A 15636-nucleotide genomic window follows, 5' to 3' on the forward strand; every position below is an offset into this window, starting at 1 on the left:
ATTGAAGATGAAAGTGTTGGGAAATAAAAAAATACTTCTTTTTGCACTTACAAATTTCTCTGCTCCACACCATCTAGCAAAGTGTTAACCAAATTTTCATAGTTCCTTTAAAAAAAAAAAAATTCAGGTGAGCTACTATTTTAATACAGTGCTAAGATGAATATCAAAAATGTAATGTAATTCAAATTCCTGCCAAATTCACCATCCTCATTACCAGACTATAAAGGGTCTGATGAAAAACAAGCCAGAGTGAAGTAAGCAGAGGGGTGAAACCGAAAAGAAAATAAGAAAAGAGAGAAAAAGTAGAGAGAGAAAAAAAAGTAGCACTGGCATACCGAGCAACTGAACTGCTCCTGGGTGGGTATTCAAAAGGAAATCTGTGAGTGGTAATCAGGAGTGGTCTACCTACACAACACCCAGGTATACATGAGGTAGACTATGAAGTTTATTATTTATATAGAAATGCTGGGAAAAAAATTAATGAGTACACTTATAAGGCAAAGAAAATAAAGTTGGGAAAGCTGCTGCTTGAGTGTTACTGCTGAAGTACTTTGGTTCCAAAAATCTAAAAGCAATTTACTAATATCATGATAACAAATTCGTATAAATTTGATCAAAAGGTTACTACTGTAAGAGCTATGATGAGATAAATATATGGAATTTAAATTTAAGATTTAATGAGTGGAATATGTATATGAAAAGAAAAATCAATTCATGCTGAAAAAAACATATGACATGATTATTTTAAGATGGTGTTTTTCTATCTCCATAGCTAAAAGTGACAAACAGATCTTCACAATAACTACCTCTTAACATTTAGGTATCTCTTCAGTATCAATGTATAAATCTCATTAGGTAGTTATAGTGCATCACTATTTGAGAGATATTTAAAACCTACTGTCTATGAAATCACGTCTGGATAAGCAGGCATTAGTAATTACCTTAGGGCATCAACATTCCTCCCTTGTTGGCGTTTAAGTCCTTCTTTAATTTCTTCTGAGCTAAGCGTTGTCTGGTTGAGAGAGGGGTTTTTTGATTGTTGAAGTAATTCTGCTATTCCAACACATGACTTTGGAATCTTATTAAAAAGAAAAGCCAGGAAGAAAATGAAGTATGGACATACCGTGTATAAATCTTAACATTATGCTAAGTGACAGAAGCCAGATATAATCGGCCACAAATTGTATAACTGCATTTACATGTAATGTCCATAATAGGCAAATTAACAGAGAAAAAGAGCAAGTCAGTAGTTTCCAGGGCCTTCGAGTATGGGGAAATGGGAAGCAACTATTATTGGGTATAAGGTTTCTTTGAGTAATTATAATGTTCCAGAATTAGAGTACTGATGGTTATACAACCCTGTGCATAGACTATTGTGATTATAAGCACACAACTGTTTTGTTAAAAAGGTTTTTGTATGTGAATTACATCTCAAGTTTAAAAAAAAATTTTTAAAAGAAAGTATAATCTGACAGTTACAAATCGTAAGAGTATATTTTGCAAAAATGGTATACATTTAGAGCAGTGGTTTTTAAAACTGAGGATAGATGTAAAACAAAATAACTTCAGAAAAGAGGGAGATTCAACTGTACTCACATCTCTCACCCATCCCCAATTCTGTTGGGTGTGTAAATAGGCATTTGAAAATTTTTAGATGATAATCTGCTCTGCATCCTCATCTTAGCTCTACTGAACCTGATACTTACTTTTTCATTTGTCAAATCATCCAATTTTAATCTTCACTATAAATGATAAACCCTGTAGTCAATCTTCTGTGACTTTGACTAGTAAAATTGACCACCTAAAGTAGAACCAACTCTCAGAAAAATGAGGCCACAGACATACAGGGAATAATGGCAAATGCCAACAATGTAATATACTTTGTGGCCTCTTGGTAGAAAACCACCCAGTTCTCTCCTGGCCATGCTTTAACTTTCTACTTCTCCCTGCCATTTACAGTAATGATCACTAAAGCATTAAAAGGAAAGAGAAAACAAATGCTTAAAAAAAAAAAAAGAATCAAATGTCAAGAAAATGATTACTGAAAAAGAGACAAGAAAAATTAGAACATTTTAACAAAGCAGTGTTTGCACTAAAGTTTGAATTTAAAAAATGATTTTGCTTACTGTGAAGTCCAAGCCAATTGTTTCATATTGCCGATGAATCTTTTCTGCAAGATCATCAAACAGCCTCACTATGGACGGCTTTTCCAGGGACATTGCTTGGCTAAGCCCAGAAGAAACAATTGCTGGCCAAGTCTGTACAATACAGTCCCAATCATGAAGGTTTGCCAAGCATACACCACTGTGATTTCCAAGGAGACAATACAAGGCGCCCTGCAGGATAAAATGAAGATGAGAACTAAGGCACTGTTTGGTTGTAGCCAACAATCCTACATGTTGTTTTCAAATCTACTCAACACTGATTATTTAAATGCTTGGTATTGGTTAGTAAAACAGGTTCACACATTTAACATGTTACTTTTATAGAGATCTGAACTTGACACTTAAGTGCAATCCAGTAATATTTTCTCTAAGTCATTTAACAGATGGTTAGCTCAAAGAACGGCTATTAGTACAGAAATGTAAAGATTTGCTTTTAAGGATATTAGCTTCCATTCTAATTCTCTGCTACTACATTTATAAAGGCTGTGAAATCTGCCACTCTTTGCATTTCAGGGTATAATGTCTGGAGTACTTAAAAAAATAGTAGTTAAATCTGGTTGCCGAGTATCTCCCTAATTATATAAAAATTAGGTTACTTCATTATACTGCATACTTTTTATTAATACTAATAAGGTCTGTATAACCAAAGCTATTGTTTTTCCAGTAGTGATGTATGGATCTGAGAGTTGGACCATAAAGAAGACTGAGTGCCAAAGAATTGATGCTTTTGAACTGTGGTGTTGGAGAAGACTCTTGAGAGTTCCTTGGACTGCAAGGAGATTAAAGCAGTCAATTCTAAAGGAAATTAATCTTAAATATTCATTGGAAGGACTGATGCTGAAGCTGAAGCTCCAATAATTTGGCCACCTGATGCACAGACCCGATTCATTAGAAGAGATCTTGATGCTGGGAAAGATGGAAGACAGAAGACGGGGATAACAGAGGACGAGATGGTTGGATGGCATCACTGACTCAAAGGACATGAGAGTGAGAAGCTCTGGGAGATGGTGAAGGACAGGGAAGCCTGTCTGTAGTTTGTGGGGTCACAGTAAGACACAACTGAGGGACTGAACAACAACAAATAGGAGTTCAATTAATCAAAATGATTCTGATGACAGTAGATACCTCTTTTTAAGGTACCCTATTTTACTGAGGACATCCTCAAAGGCTCATCGAGCAAAGACTGCCTGCAATGCAGGATACACAGGAGATGCAGGTTCAATCCCTGGGTTGGGAAGATTTCCTTGAGGAGGAAACGGCAACCCACTCTAAATATTCTTGCCTGAGAAATCCCATGGACAGAGGTGCCTAGCGGGTTATACTCTATAGGGTTGCAAAGAGTCAGACATGACTGAGTGACTAAGTAATCATGCATTTTAATAAAAAAGAGCTGTTAGGATCAAATCATTTTATTTCCTGAACATTCACAATTCCAATCTGGCTTCTTAACCATCTTGGACTCTAATCCTCTTTACAGTTCTTATAAGGTCGCTGTAACTTCAATTTTACTGACTTCACAGTTTCCAATTTTAATCTTACTTGACCTGTCTGATTCTGTCCATTTAAACTGCTCTCAACAACATATCACCCAATGAGTTAGACTGTCTATAACCCTCTTGAATTAGATACCTGCCTTGGGGGTCAGCAATTCCATTACTGTGAAATTCTTTCAATTTTTCTCCACAGTTGAAAAATTTTGTAGTAAAAACAAAAACACTGTACCTTGAACTGCTGTTGAGTGACATCTTGTCTATCAGGTCGTAAGAACCCCAAAACCAAGGGAATGATATCTCTGCAACAGAAGTTATATGCTCCCAAGGCAGCAAAAAATGTTTGCTGGGCCTTATTTCTGACCTAAAGAAAGAATTATGAATAGATGTTTATTAAACAGTAGAAAAACTACAAAAAAAATTCCATATGAATGATTAAAACACAGCAGTAGTAATTTACATGCTGTTGTGATAACAGAAAAATATACCAAAGCACATAACAAAAATGAGTAAATAATAATCTTTTTATCAGAAGGAAAGCAAACTACCACCAACTACATCTAAAGTTTAAGTTACACTTGTTCAATCATTTTTGGTAAAAGAGAGACTGAATGGAACCGATAAGCATTTGTTCAGTAACATAATTAGCAGACTATTAAACTTTTTATTCTGAGTAATTCTTAATGAGAAAAGTCAGACTGTCTTTTGTGTCTACATAAGGAAAATCAAAGACTTTCCAAAACACAAAACAACTTAAACTTTTTAATGCAAACCTTAGGTATAGGCCACATATTTTGAACCCAAACAAAAGATTCAGTATAAATTCATAACCCATGAACGAAACAGTAATGAACAACAGCTCATTATAGTAAAAAGCAATATACTGTACATTTTTCAAACTTTTAAAAATAATACTTCAGGCAAAATCTCTGGGTTAGACTGGTTTCCTAATTTATAGACTCACTGGCTATTTATAAATCTCTTATGAATTTTTGGTCCTATGCTACCTAAAAGGATGCACCCCACAAACTCACATGGCATCTACTTCCTAAACTCGAGCATAATGCCACAGAAGAATTATATGGCCTTCAAAGGCTAGTATTCATAATATGATTTAAGTGGTATCAACATTACACTAGCTACATTAGCATTATCTACTTTAGTTATATTTTTCAAAAAAAAATTTTGAGAAGCAATTATAAACAGCAAAAATAAATGTTATTTTAAAAAGAGAAGCAAAACTAATTTGCATATATTTGTAATTTAAAACAAACTTTTGATGCTAATAAATTATTTAAATCTCCTTGTTAAAATGGGGATACTTAATTTTAAAAAAAATTTTTTTATTTTATATCAGAGTATAGCTGATTAACAACGACATGACAGTTTTAGGTAGACAGCAAGGCACTCAGCCATACATGTACATGTATCCATTCTGCCACGTAACACTGAGCAGAGTTCCATGTGTTTTACAGTAGGTCCTTGTTGGTTATCCATTTTAAATACAGCAATGTGTACATGACATTCCCAAACTCCCTAACTATCCTTTCCTCAAAATGGGGATACTTTAGATTGAGTGTTACAAAATGGGTAAGAGGGGGACACGTCCAGAGTATTTGGACTAGCCTTACCTGACTGTATGAACTTGTAGATAAACGAAGAAGATCTCTAATCATATCTTGATGTATCTTTTTGTATTCGCAACCCTCAACAGTTAGTGTTCGCAGCTAAAAAAGAGACCAGTGTAAATCAAATCTCAAAGTTTTTAATAAAAGTTCATTTAATTATGACATAACACCAATAATTAAATATGTATCTGAAAAACTGTCATTTTAAAAAAGTCATCATGGCGAGTTCCTTGGTGGCCTAGTGGTTAGGATTCCAGGTTTTCACTGCTGTGGCTCAGGTTGAATCCCTAGCTGGTGAACTGAGGTCTCACAAGCCGCATGCAAGGCATGCCCCTCCCCGCAAAAGGTATCTTGATTTTAAAAAGCTATTTACCTCATGTTGCAACATTACTCTGTCAATCAATAGTGCTCTGATATGTTGTTTTTTCCCATGAAGCTGAAAAACAGAGTGGCAAACACTTGAGCATCTTCCATGAATGCCTCAACAATGGGGTCCTCCGAATCCCTTAACAAAAACATTAGCTCAAAGAAGGTACAGGAAGGGCTTGTGGGGAGTGGAGGTGTTTCACTTATTCTAAAATAATATGAGACATATTTAAAAATATATTATTAATTTTATGGCTAACTGTAGGAATATTCCCTTTAAATAGCTCATCCAACACCCACTTTTTCCGATGATTTATTAACAAATCCATGTGCGGGAGAGCAGTGCAGCTGGTCTTTATTCAAGCAAATACAATACTAATACTATAATTACAACACCAGCCCCTAAGAAAATTTATTGACTCTACTCCATTTATAAATAGCCTTTCTGGGTAATTGTATATGTTTACTACAGAATATAACATCTTTTACTTTTGTAAAAATTGTCTTTTAAGTTTTCCCCTAACCCCAATCTTCTACCCAGTCACTAAAGGAAGAAGTCTGGAACCCAGATTCCTCTTTTATACCTTTATCTAATTGGTTATCAAGCCCCCGCCAGTTCTTTCATTTTCAAAACCCCTTACCTCCACCCTAGCGCAGGCTACGCTTTCCCGTCTGAACTATTACTAAAGCCTCTTGACTTCCAGGCTCGTCTGCCTACTGCTTATTCTTACAGCAGTGGCAGAGCTTTTTAAAACCCACTGAATTGAATGTTCATCCTTTCAATATTCACATCAGATCTACTTAAGAACTTTTAAGGACTTCCCCACTGCTGAATGTAAAACTGCAGCACATTCTTGGGACAAAACTAGAACTGACCTAGTTTACCTCCTACCTACAACTACTGTTCCCTAAGGCAGGCCATGTTGGTACATCTCCTTGCCTTTTCCCATGTCAATCTCTTTGTTTAAAATATGTAGTACCCCATGCCTAAACAACAAACTCGTAAAACCTTTACAGTCTCAATTTCCAAAAAAAGTCTCCCAATGAAGAACTGTGCTATGATCATCAAATGGCTGGTTTAAGTTATTCTTTCTTCCCTGCTCCCAGGAGATCTTATATTGCTATCTCCTGGAGAACCAATTAAGATTAAATAAAACACAATGCTTTAAATTCACACCTATGGGCAATTTCTACTTTTCATTCCTTTAGGTTCTTATATGATAGCGAGAATGCGGTTGCCAAGTTATCATACTCCAAATTGCCATTGAGAGTTCAGAGACTAGTACGGAAACTGACAGAAGAGGTTTCAGTAAAGCATATTTATTTCCAGGATCCTTTTGATTATGCCAGGATATAGTATTTGAAAATCTACTATTTTTACTTACAGGGAAACTTCCTCTGTATGCTGAACAAATGCTAAATTAGGTGGTTATATCAATATTATATACCTTTAAGATAAATTCTGAGTTTTAAGTGAAAATACTGACCCGATTTTCCATTGATTTCTTTACTAGGTTAAAGCTTTTCCAACGAGAGTCAAATTCATGCTTGTGAGATCCTTGGAACTGCAAAAGGTCTCCAATAATCTGTGCCAAAGAATTTCAGATTTTATATTTATGAGTTGTCACATCAAATCTGGTCATATTAATAACCATGCAACTGTGTAAGTAACAATTGTACCTTTATGATAAGAAACAAGGACTTGGTATCATCTTCTGAATTATTAAGTATGTGGTCTATAATAGGAGGAAAAGAATTTTTGTTAAAATCTTTTAAATTACCATAGGACTCCTGATATACTAGAAAAGAATGGAAAAAAAAAAACCCACCACCTGATATTCTCACCATTTATAATTTTTAAATGGTGAAGTAAAAGCACATATGCTATAAAATTTCCATATACTTAGTAAAAAATAATTAGTTAAATACATGTATGTACTTACTAAGAAGTTTCCTTATGACCCTAGCAATTGTTTCTCGGTAGTTCTCTCTGGATAGATCTATTTTTAAAAAATGAGAAAAGGCATTTTACACACACTGAATGCAGCCCAGAGCTTTGAAGTTTATATTAGCAGTTATGTCAAGAAGAGATAATGTATCCAGGAAGAAAATAAATGGGTCTGTATATGGAAAAGAATCTAAAAAGAGTAGATACATATGTGTAACAGATTCACTTTGCTGTACACTTCAAATTAATACAACACTGTAAATTAACTGCAACTATACTTCCAATAAAAATTAAAAAAAAAATGTATCTGTCTTTATCATAGTTGGTTAGTAGCTTGGCATGATACAGAATATCTTTTAAAACCTGCACAGTTACAAGAACCTGCTTATAAACCTTTATTATTAGGCAGGCAAGGAGGAGGGAGACAAAACTGTCTTTGCCTGTATTTCAAAGGCTCTAGTCACTAATTACGGACCAAAAATGCATAAGATTCTTTAATCGGTTGTGGTGACCAAATCAAACAAACAAAAGTTACATCTAATTAATTAATCTATGCAATGAACTCCTATGTTAATCCAGCAATAAGGAAGTGTGCTAAATTAATTAATGTTAGATTCAGAACATTAAATTAATGCTAAATGTTTTGCATAAATTGAATATACAAGGGTTTAGCTCAAGTATAGAATAGCCATTGTAACCATAAATGAGCATTACAATATACGCAAGTCTCCCTTTGCACACGGAAAGCATCTACCCTTTAATGGCTATTCTTTATCTAATGATTCCCCACTTTCTCCAGAAAAAGCAAAGACAATATTGTATTAATATTCACTTTACATATGAAAGAGACTAGAAAAGTTGTAACTACAGAATTGTAAAAGAGTTACAATTAACTCTTGTAAAGTAACTGATAAAAATAATCCACATAGATTTACTCAGATTAGGATTCACATACCATATTCAAGTCCAGTATATAACTTTGTCTCTTCCAAGGACACCATACTTGGTACCCTGTATAAAGACAAGAATGCCTGTATTTATTAACAATACCAAAAAGGAGGTTTAAAGGGAAAAATGTCATTGCTAGAATGTTTAGATGATCATCTTTAACACAGACCTCTCATCTTCAACACTTTAATTCTTTACTCTAGCCTTGTGAAGACTAATGGTCTATCTGTTTCAGTAAGTACAGTATTATTCATCTTCAAAAAAATGTTAATTAAATGTAATGATTTTGGGGGGGTGGAATTCACTGCCCAAATGAACATAACACTGATATTCAATATACAAGTGTAAAAGCTTAAGACTGATGATAAACATTTATACAAGGAATAGTAAACTTTCAATGTTATAATAATGGTTAAAATAAACACCAAAAAAATCACCATCAAATTTTACTGTAAAATATATAGCAGACAAGCTTCTTTAGATAATCATCACTCTTCCTCTTACAACCAGCTAAAGTGATCTCTCCTAACACCTGCAATAAAATACCACTACTTCTGAAGATGTTCATATGTAAAAATACCACATTCAAAGTCACATTTTAGGTACCTAAGGACAGATTCTACTGGGGAATATGAATTTTTATATCTGAAATATAAATTTTTTAATGAAAAACATTTTATTTCAAAATATGATTCAATTCAATAACTTTTTATAAACAAATATTTTAATACTTTCTAAGAAAAGGAAGAAAGGAGCAAATTGCTAAGGAAACATGAGATAAGAGTATCCTATATAGGGCTAATTAGTAATAAATAGAAGTTTTATAATTATTGCTTGTAATTCATGAACTGCTACTTGTAAAGAAGAAAAACACTATTTTTAAATCAACACCCCCCACCGATACTGTATTTTTTCTTTTTTAAGTTGAACTAAGTTATCTTTATCCTAATAATTGGTTGCTATGGATTCTGGGGTTTATCTAAACGGGTAAATAACATTAAGATTAGTAAAACCCAATTATTTAACTACGTTCTTGGCCATGATGTAGTGCTTAGGACGGCAACTGTACTGTCTCAAGTTTCCAAACCAAATCTACAGAATATAACAAAGAATGGTAATATTTCTTAATATAAAATGTTAATTTGCTTTTCAGAGAATTTCAAGTTCAAATTCAAATTGGTCTTAAAATCTTGTTTTCACTCCATAAAGTTTCAACTTTTGGCAACAGCGTGCAAACTTGAACATTCTATAAAAATGTGTATGATTGAAAAATATATATGCATACAGAGTCTAGTCAGTAAAAAATAAGATCAGATTCTTTCACAGTGAACTTCAAGGGGAGTTCAGCATCTTTACTGAAATTAGATTTCGCCAAGAAAGAGAAAAGGCTGTGCTCAAATAGTCACAAGCATTAGGCATAAAACTGTTAATCCCCACCCCCACAGAGCAGGGGAAGTACTTGTCACAAGCTATCACAAGGTCTCCTCCTTGCTGCTAATAAACATAATACAACTGTACCTTGCCCAACCCATACCTAGTACCACATAATATTGAACCAAGCATGCATTCTAATTATTGTCACAAAATTACTCTTAACAAATGAGTTTTTTAAAAGCAATCTCTATAATAAACTATCCTGAAAATTTTTGTACTGTATCAAACACACAAGCAAACAAAAGGCTAACAGTTAGGAATCTGAAATGTTTTTTTAATATGCCTTTCTGACTGTAACCACATTTAAAAACAAGTCTCATCTAAGGGTCCCGATGTTGTAAAAATCCACGTGTCACTCTGAACTGTTTCCCTATCAGAAAATTGGAAAAATACTATCACTTATTACACAATTATTTAAAAACATATCAACCTGTATGGAAAATATTTAAGTAGTTTATTTAAATTAAAATGGCTTCAGCTTTTACTTTTAAAACCTGAATTATAACACATCTTACATATCTCAAGTGCATAGAAGGCATCTGTTTAGACATATATTTCAGCTTTATTTGTTTTTATCCATCTCAAGTTTCTTTTATGCTTATTTATCTAAGATTCAGCTTTAACTGATCCCTTATCTAACAGATTAATTAAACTGATTGTACTGACACCTTTTACACTGAATGTTTCTCAGTACAAATATTTATATTAAATATTTCTTCTGATCTTTCTTTAAAAGAAGAATTTTCTAAAAGAAATCTCTCTCCATTACTCAAATAAGACTTGTACCTCTTTGTGGCTACTACATTTTAAGTCTATGTGTGCTGGGCTGTACTCTCCCATACTTAAAACTGCTCTTGTAACTTTTAGTTATGTACATAATCTTTGCCAAGTAGACTTAAAGTGCCATCAACAATTATAGATCTGCATTCTGATTAAATACTATAGTAACAATACATATAATTTAAATCAAATACCATGACTCCTCCACCTCAAGTGAAATTCATTCTACTCATTCATTGGTTCATTTTTACGAACAGTAACATAAAAATAAAATTCTGACAAATAATTTCAACACAGCATATTACAAATAATATTAACTATACAATAATAATCAAGTTAGATCAGGTTCACAGCAACTACACAGTACCACCAAGCCATCTAATTTATAACAAAATGTGTTTAATATTTGCACCACTTAAAAAACAAAGTTTTCTACAACTATGTTATTTGTACCACAGGATGACAATCTTTAGATCTGATTAGAGTAGAACTATGAAAATAATCACTGGTGGGAAAGAAAGGATGATGAAAAAGGAAGAAATGACCAATAACATAAAAACAAAATATACAATACAAATCAAATACGCATATGAAAGCTAGCTGAACTGTCACAGAACAACTGCAAACAATAATTCTTCCTGTCTGTAAGTGGAAGAACAGCTTACCCTTCCCCAAATCCCTCCCCTCCCAAATGAAAACAAACATAAAAGGTATAAAAGCCAAGCCACTAACAGATCTTTTTTTTTTCCCCTCAAGGTAACAAGTGTTTCACAACAGACAACTGACCTATTCCTTTGTCTGTTATCCTGTTCAATCCTGGGCACTGGCAATAGCTATAAACACAAATCAAAGGCTGGCTCTTGCTCTACCATGTGAGACAGTTTGCCAAGTAAAGAGAACCTTACATACCGCTAGATTTAAAATGAGCTTGGAGCCTAAGAGCTACTTCCATGTCTGACACACAAATTTTTAAAAATCAATGAAAACAGTCAGAAGGTGAAATAAGGAGAAAACAGGGTTACTCACCGTGGAGTAGTAACTGTTTCCTTTTTCTGTGTGCAGCTCCCCCAGCAGAGCTGGGTAGTTTCCTGGAGGTGCCAAGAGAGGTTAGCTAGCCCTGCCCCTCAGCGCATAACAACACATCCTTTCACATATTCATGAAATGGTCTCAACTCTTAGACCTTAAGTATGAATTTTTTTTTTTCCAGTGAAAAGTTAGTAAAAGCTGAGATCCTAAGAATGATTTAACTAAGAATGACTTAACAGATCTATCAGAGGAAAGGGGGCACAAAGTAAAGAAGAAATATTTGAGATGAAAAATGATGACTCCTCTACCTTGAGTAACCCTGTTTTTATAGATGTTAGTTTTTTGCATCCTGCAATAGCTGGTTAGACCTAAAAGAGTCTAAAGAATGGACTGCAAAAGGAGACATTAATGACGATTTGAGGATTAAAGGCAAGTGTCCAAAATTCCTATATGACCCTGAAAAGACATAATCCAATTTCCACACCTTTAAAGGCAGAACTATGAGTATAAATTATATCACAGATATTTCTATGACATCATTAACTAAAGGTTCCAAGAGCAAAATAGAGGTCACATTTTAAGATTAATTCAGTAACCTTGGTATCTGACAAAACTGTTAAAATTTCAAACTGAACTAAAATAATTTACTCTTTATTACCCTCAAAGGCCCTTATTTCATCCATCCTTTGAAACAGTAAAATTTATAGTATGTACAAGATACTTAGTAACCTTATAATGTGAAAGGCCAAAAAGTACAATGTAGATACCATTAGGTATGTAATTAATACTTAGGACAATCAACTCATCTCATCTAAGCTTTTTATTTTATTTTTTCAATCTCTATAATTATATAGCACAGAAAATTGTTTTTCACATGTGGTAGCTATTTCCCTCAACACTGGGGTTTTGAGACCATCCCATATCCTCTATCAGGAACTAAGAGTTCCTTACAGGAAAATTCAGAACTGAACTAAATTTGTGGTTTTCTATTGCTGCAATTTGCCAGAAGACTAATACTACTAATATATGTGCAAGACAAACTTAATAATAAGTGATCTGACAAAAAATACTTAAAGCATCTAGAATATTTTACCTAACTGAGATTTATGCAAGAAAAAATGTAAGGTTAATTTTTTTTAAAAAAGGAACTGAGCTGCTAGATGCTTCCAAAAATTGGTCTGGTATTTCAGAAAATGCATAATGTCCTACAATACCACAGCCAATTACCACAGTCACTCCTGACATTAACAGGAGTGACTTCCTCAGACATCTTAGGCATTACACTAAAGCACTGGTCACCGTTACGTGTTTCCTTTTCTCCCCAACTAGGTACATTTTATTCTATCTCCTCTGGAGTAACTCATGTCCGAAATAAAGAGTTCTTTTCATCTCCTAGTTTCCAGCTGACCTGCTACTGGTCATCTCCAAGAATTATGCTGTAGATCTTCGTTCTTCGCACTAGGCAGTATGATTTAATATTACACAACAATGGCACCATCAACTGACATTATTTGATTAGTTCTTTCAAATCAATTTACACTGGAGAGATTTTAATAATTATTGACCGTATTAGGATAAGCATTTTAGAAATTTAAAAGGCCAACTTTGTTTTATTATACTTTGGTGAAAACTATCTTACTATCTGCAAAAAAAAGGTGAAATGTTATATAAAGTCAATGTAAAAACTCACACATTGCCAAAATAAATTAAAATTTCAGACGAAGGTGATCCCAGTTAGAAGTTGGTTTAAAAAAAAAAAAAGAATTCTGTTACAAACTAATTCAAGCCCAGGGAAGACTTTACAAACTCTCTTTTCTTACAATTCAAAGGCAAAGAAATGCTCATTCATCTCTAACTGTCCTTTGTATAATCATGACCCTGAGTGGGTATGTAACTACAAAGAACCCTAAACATGTGTATCGTTCAAGGATTAAAATCACTGAAGTTTTCCTTGTTTTATATTTTATTTCATTACTATGTGCTATTAAATATACAAGAAAATATTTTATATTTATAATCATATTTATATTAACATAGTTTTGTATTACTTCATTACATTATGTTAAAATTTTACTCTAAGTGAAAATTCTAAAACACAACACATTGAACAAATATTTATTTGTTCACGGTTGTGTTGGGTCTTAGTTATGGCACAAGAGCTCTTGGGTGCGGCGAAGGCTCTCTAGGTGAGAGACATGGGTTCTGCAGCTCCGCGGCATGCGGGATCTCGGGTCCCCAGCCTGGGATGGAGCCCACGCCCCCTTAATTGGAAGGCAGATTCTTAACCCCTGGATCATCTGGGAAGTCCCTAAACTTTTAAGTCTAAAATATCTTTCCTGGAAAAAAAACCTATAAAGGGATATTCATGTCAATTTTATAGCTTATAATGTATAGTAAAGGGGGTCTTAATACACTTTTTATAATTAGGCACTGTTTTCCTTATTGAAAATGCATTTCACTACATACAAATCTAACTAGCTTTGTAATAACCAAATATATGGAACTTTCGTCCTGACGCACATTAGTCGTAGAGGATAAAGACTTTGCTTCAGTTTACTAACATAGAGCACTTGGCTCTATGCTGATATGAACTTCAACCGAAATCTCTAAGCCTTTTGAGCTGACCCTTCAGCAATGTATCCTATTCATCATTCAATACTAAAGAGTCCTCTAATTACATACACAAAAGGTACATGCCTTTGTTCTTTGACAAAACTACTGAATTAAAGGACCACCCTTCTCAACATGTTTAAGCAGAACTAAGTTTACTGATATAATCAACTGATGTGTAAAGCAGCTTTTTGGTACACCTTAGCCTTAAGTTATGTTCTCACTATATTATATATTATTAAAGAGCATCAGGAAAATCAAAACCATTTCTGTAGGTCTCTCACTTTAAAACAGTGTTTAAATAAAATCTCTTGAAAAAATGAATTTTGGTAAAGTTGCTCTTATATCAACTATAAAGCTTGATGAAAAACAAAAGTTCTTTAAAAGAATTCAGTAAATTTCTAGACAAACTTAAAATTGATTTCCTTACCTGAAATGACCCTACTTCTCCCTCTTAAATCTAATGAGTAATCTAAAAAGTTCAGTACCTAGAAACAGTTTTTAGATAAGTGAAATAAGTGGGAATTATGAATAAAGTATGACTCCAAAGGACTAATTATGTAGGAAACGGAAAGACAAGCAAGCCATTTTAAAACCACTCCTTGAAGCTTAAGATTCTTGTTGCAAAATCAACAAATAATTCTCCCATTGTGTTCTTCTCAGAGGGCAAGGGTTCCTTCCTTATTTTTGTGTGATTTTCAGTAACTTTCTCAGAAATGAGATACTGGAGTTCAGAGAAAATGATCTAAGATGGGATGTTGAGACTAGCATCTACTACTTGGTAAGTGACCTACAAGTTGGATATTGCTGCTTTCATTTTAATTTTTTCAACTTAAATGGTAGTACTGACAATGGACTAAATCAAGGGATTCATTCAAAATAATACTCTGAAAAGCACTTAAATTAATAAAAGCAACTTGGTGGGTCTCAAAGGTTCAACATCAATGAAAAACAGAGAACAAATTTTTATTAAAAATAAACTACCCCAGGTTTTTTGCTACAAAATCCTTACCAGTGATAGACCAAAAAAAAAAAAAAAGTGCTTTTCTTTCTTTTTAAAGAATTTATCTCAATTAACTCAGTAACCTAACAGACTTAATAGCTCTAAGTTGATATTTTACAACTGATTATCACTAGAAGTTACTCGATCCTAGTACCATATGCAAAATCTGAATAAAGCCCTAAAGTTTATAGACCTAAACTGTGCCTCAGTTATTTTTAGCCTAACATTGACAAAAAG

The 15636-nt window shown here is 33.6% G+C and overlaps 1 protein-coding gene across 1 annotated transcript in view; it reads right to left on the bottom strand.

Moving 5' to 3' along the window:
* Positions 1-15636, bottom strand: part of PSME4 (proteasome activator subunit 4) — a 96317-nt gene that overhangs the window by 28394 nt on the left and 52287 nt on the right. The window contains exons 21-30 of the mRNA XM_052647439.1: positions 8553-8608; positions 7593-7649; positions 7330-7385; positions 7137-7235; positions 5657-5719; positions 5287-5382; positions 3888-4019; positions 2127-2336; positions 942-1078; positions 52-105 (exon numbers count right to left, since the gene is read on the bottom strand). Of these exons, the coding sequence (XP_052503399.1) occupies positions 52-105; positions 942-1078; positions 2127-2336; positions 3888-4019; positions 5287-5382; positions 5657-5719; positions 7137-7235; positions 7330-7385; positions 7593-7649; positions 8553-8608 (960 nt within the window). The remainder of the gene's footprint in view (positions 1-51; positions 106-941; positions 1079-2126; positions 2337-3887; positions 4020-5286; positions 5383-5656; positions 5720-7136; positions 7236-7329; positions 7386-7592; positions 7650-8552; positions 8609-15636) is intronic.

The sequence above is a fragment of the Budorcas taxicolor genome, chromosome 11, assembly GCF_023091745.1.
Source record: "Budorcas taxicolor isolate Tak-1 chromosome 11, Takin1.1, whole genome shotgun sequence".
NCBI lineage: Eukaryota > Metazoa > Chordata > Mammalia > Artiodactyla > Bovidae > Budorcas > Budorcas taxicolor.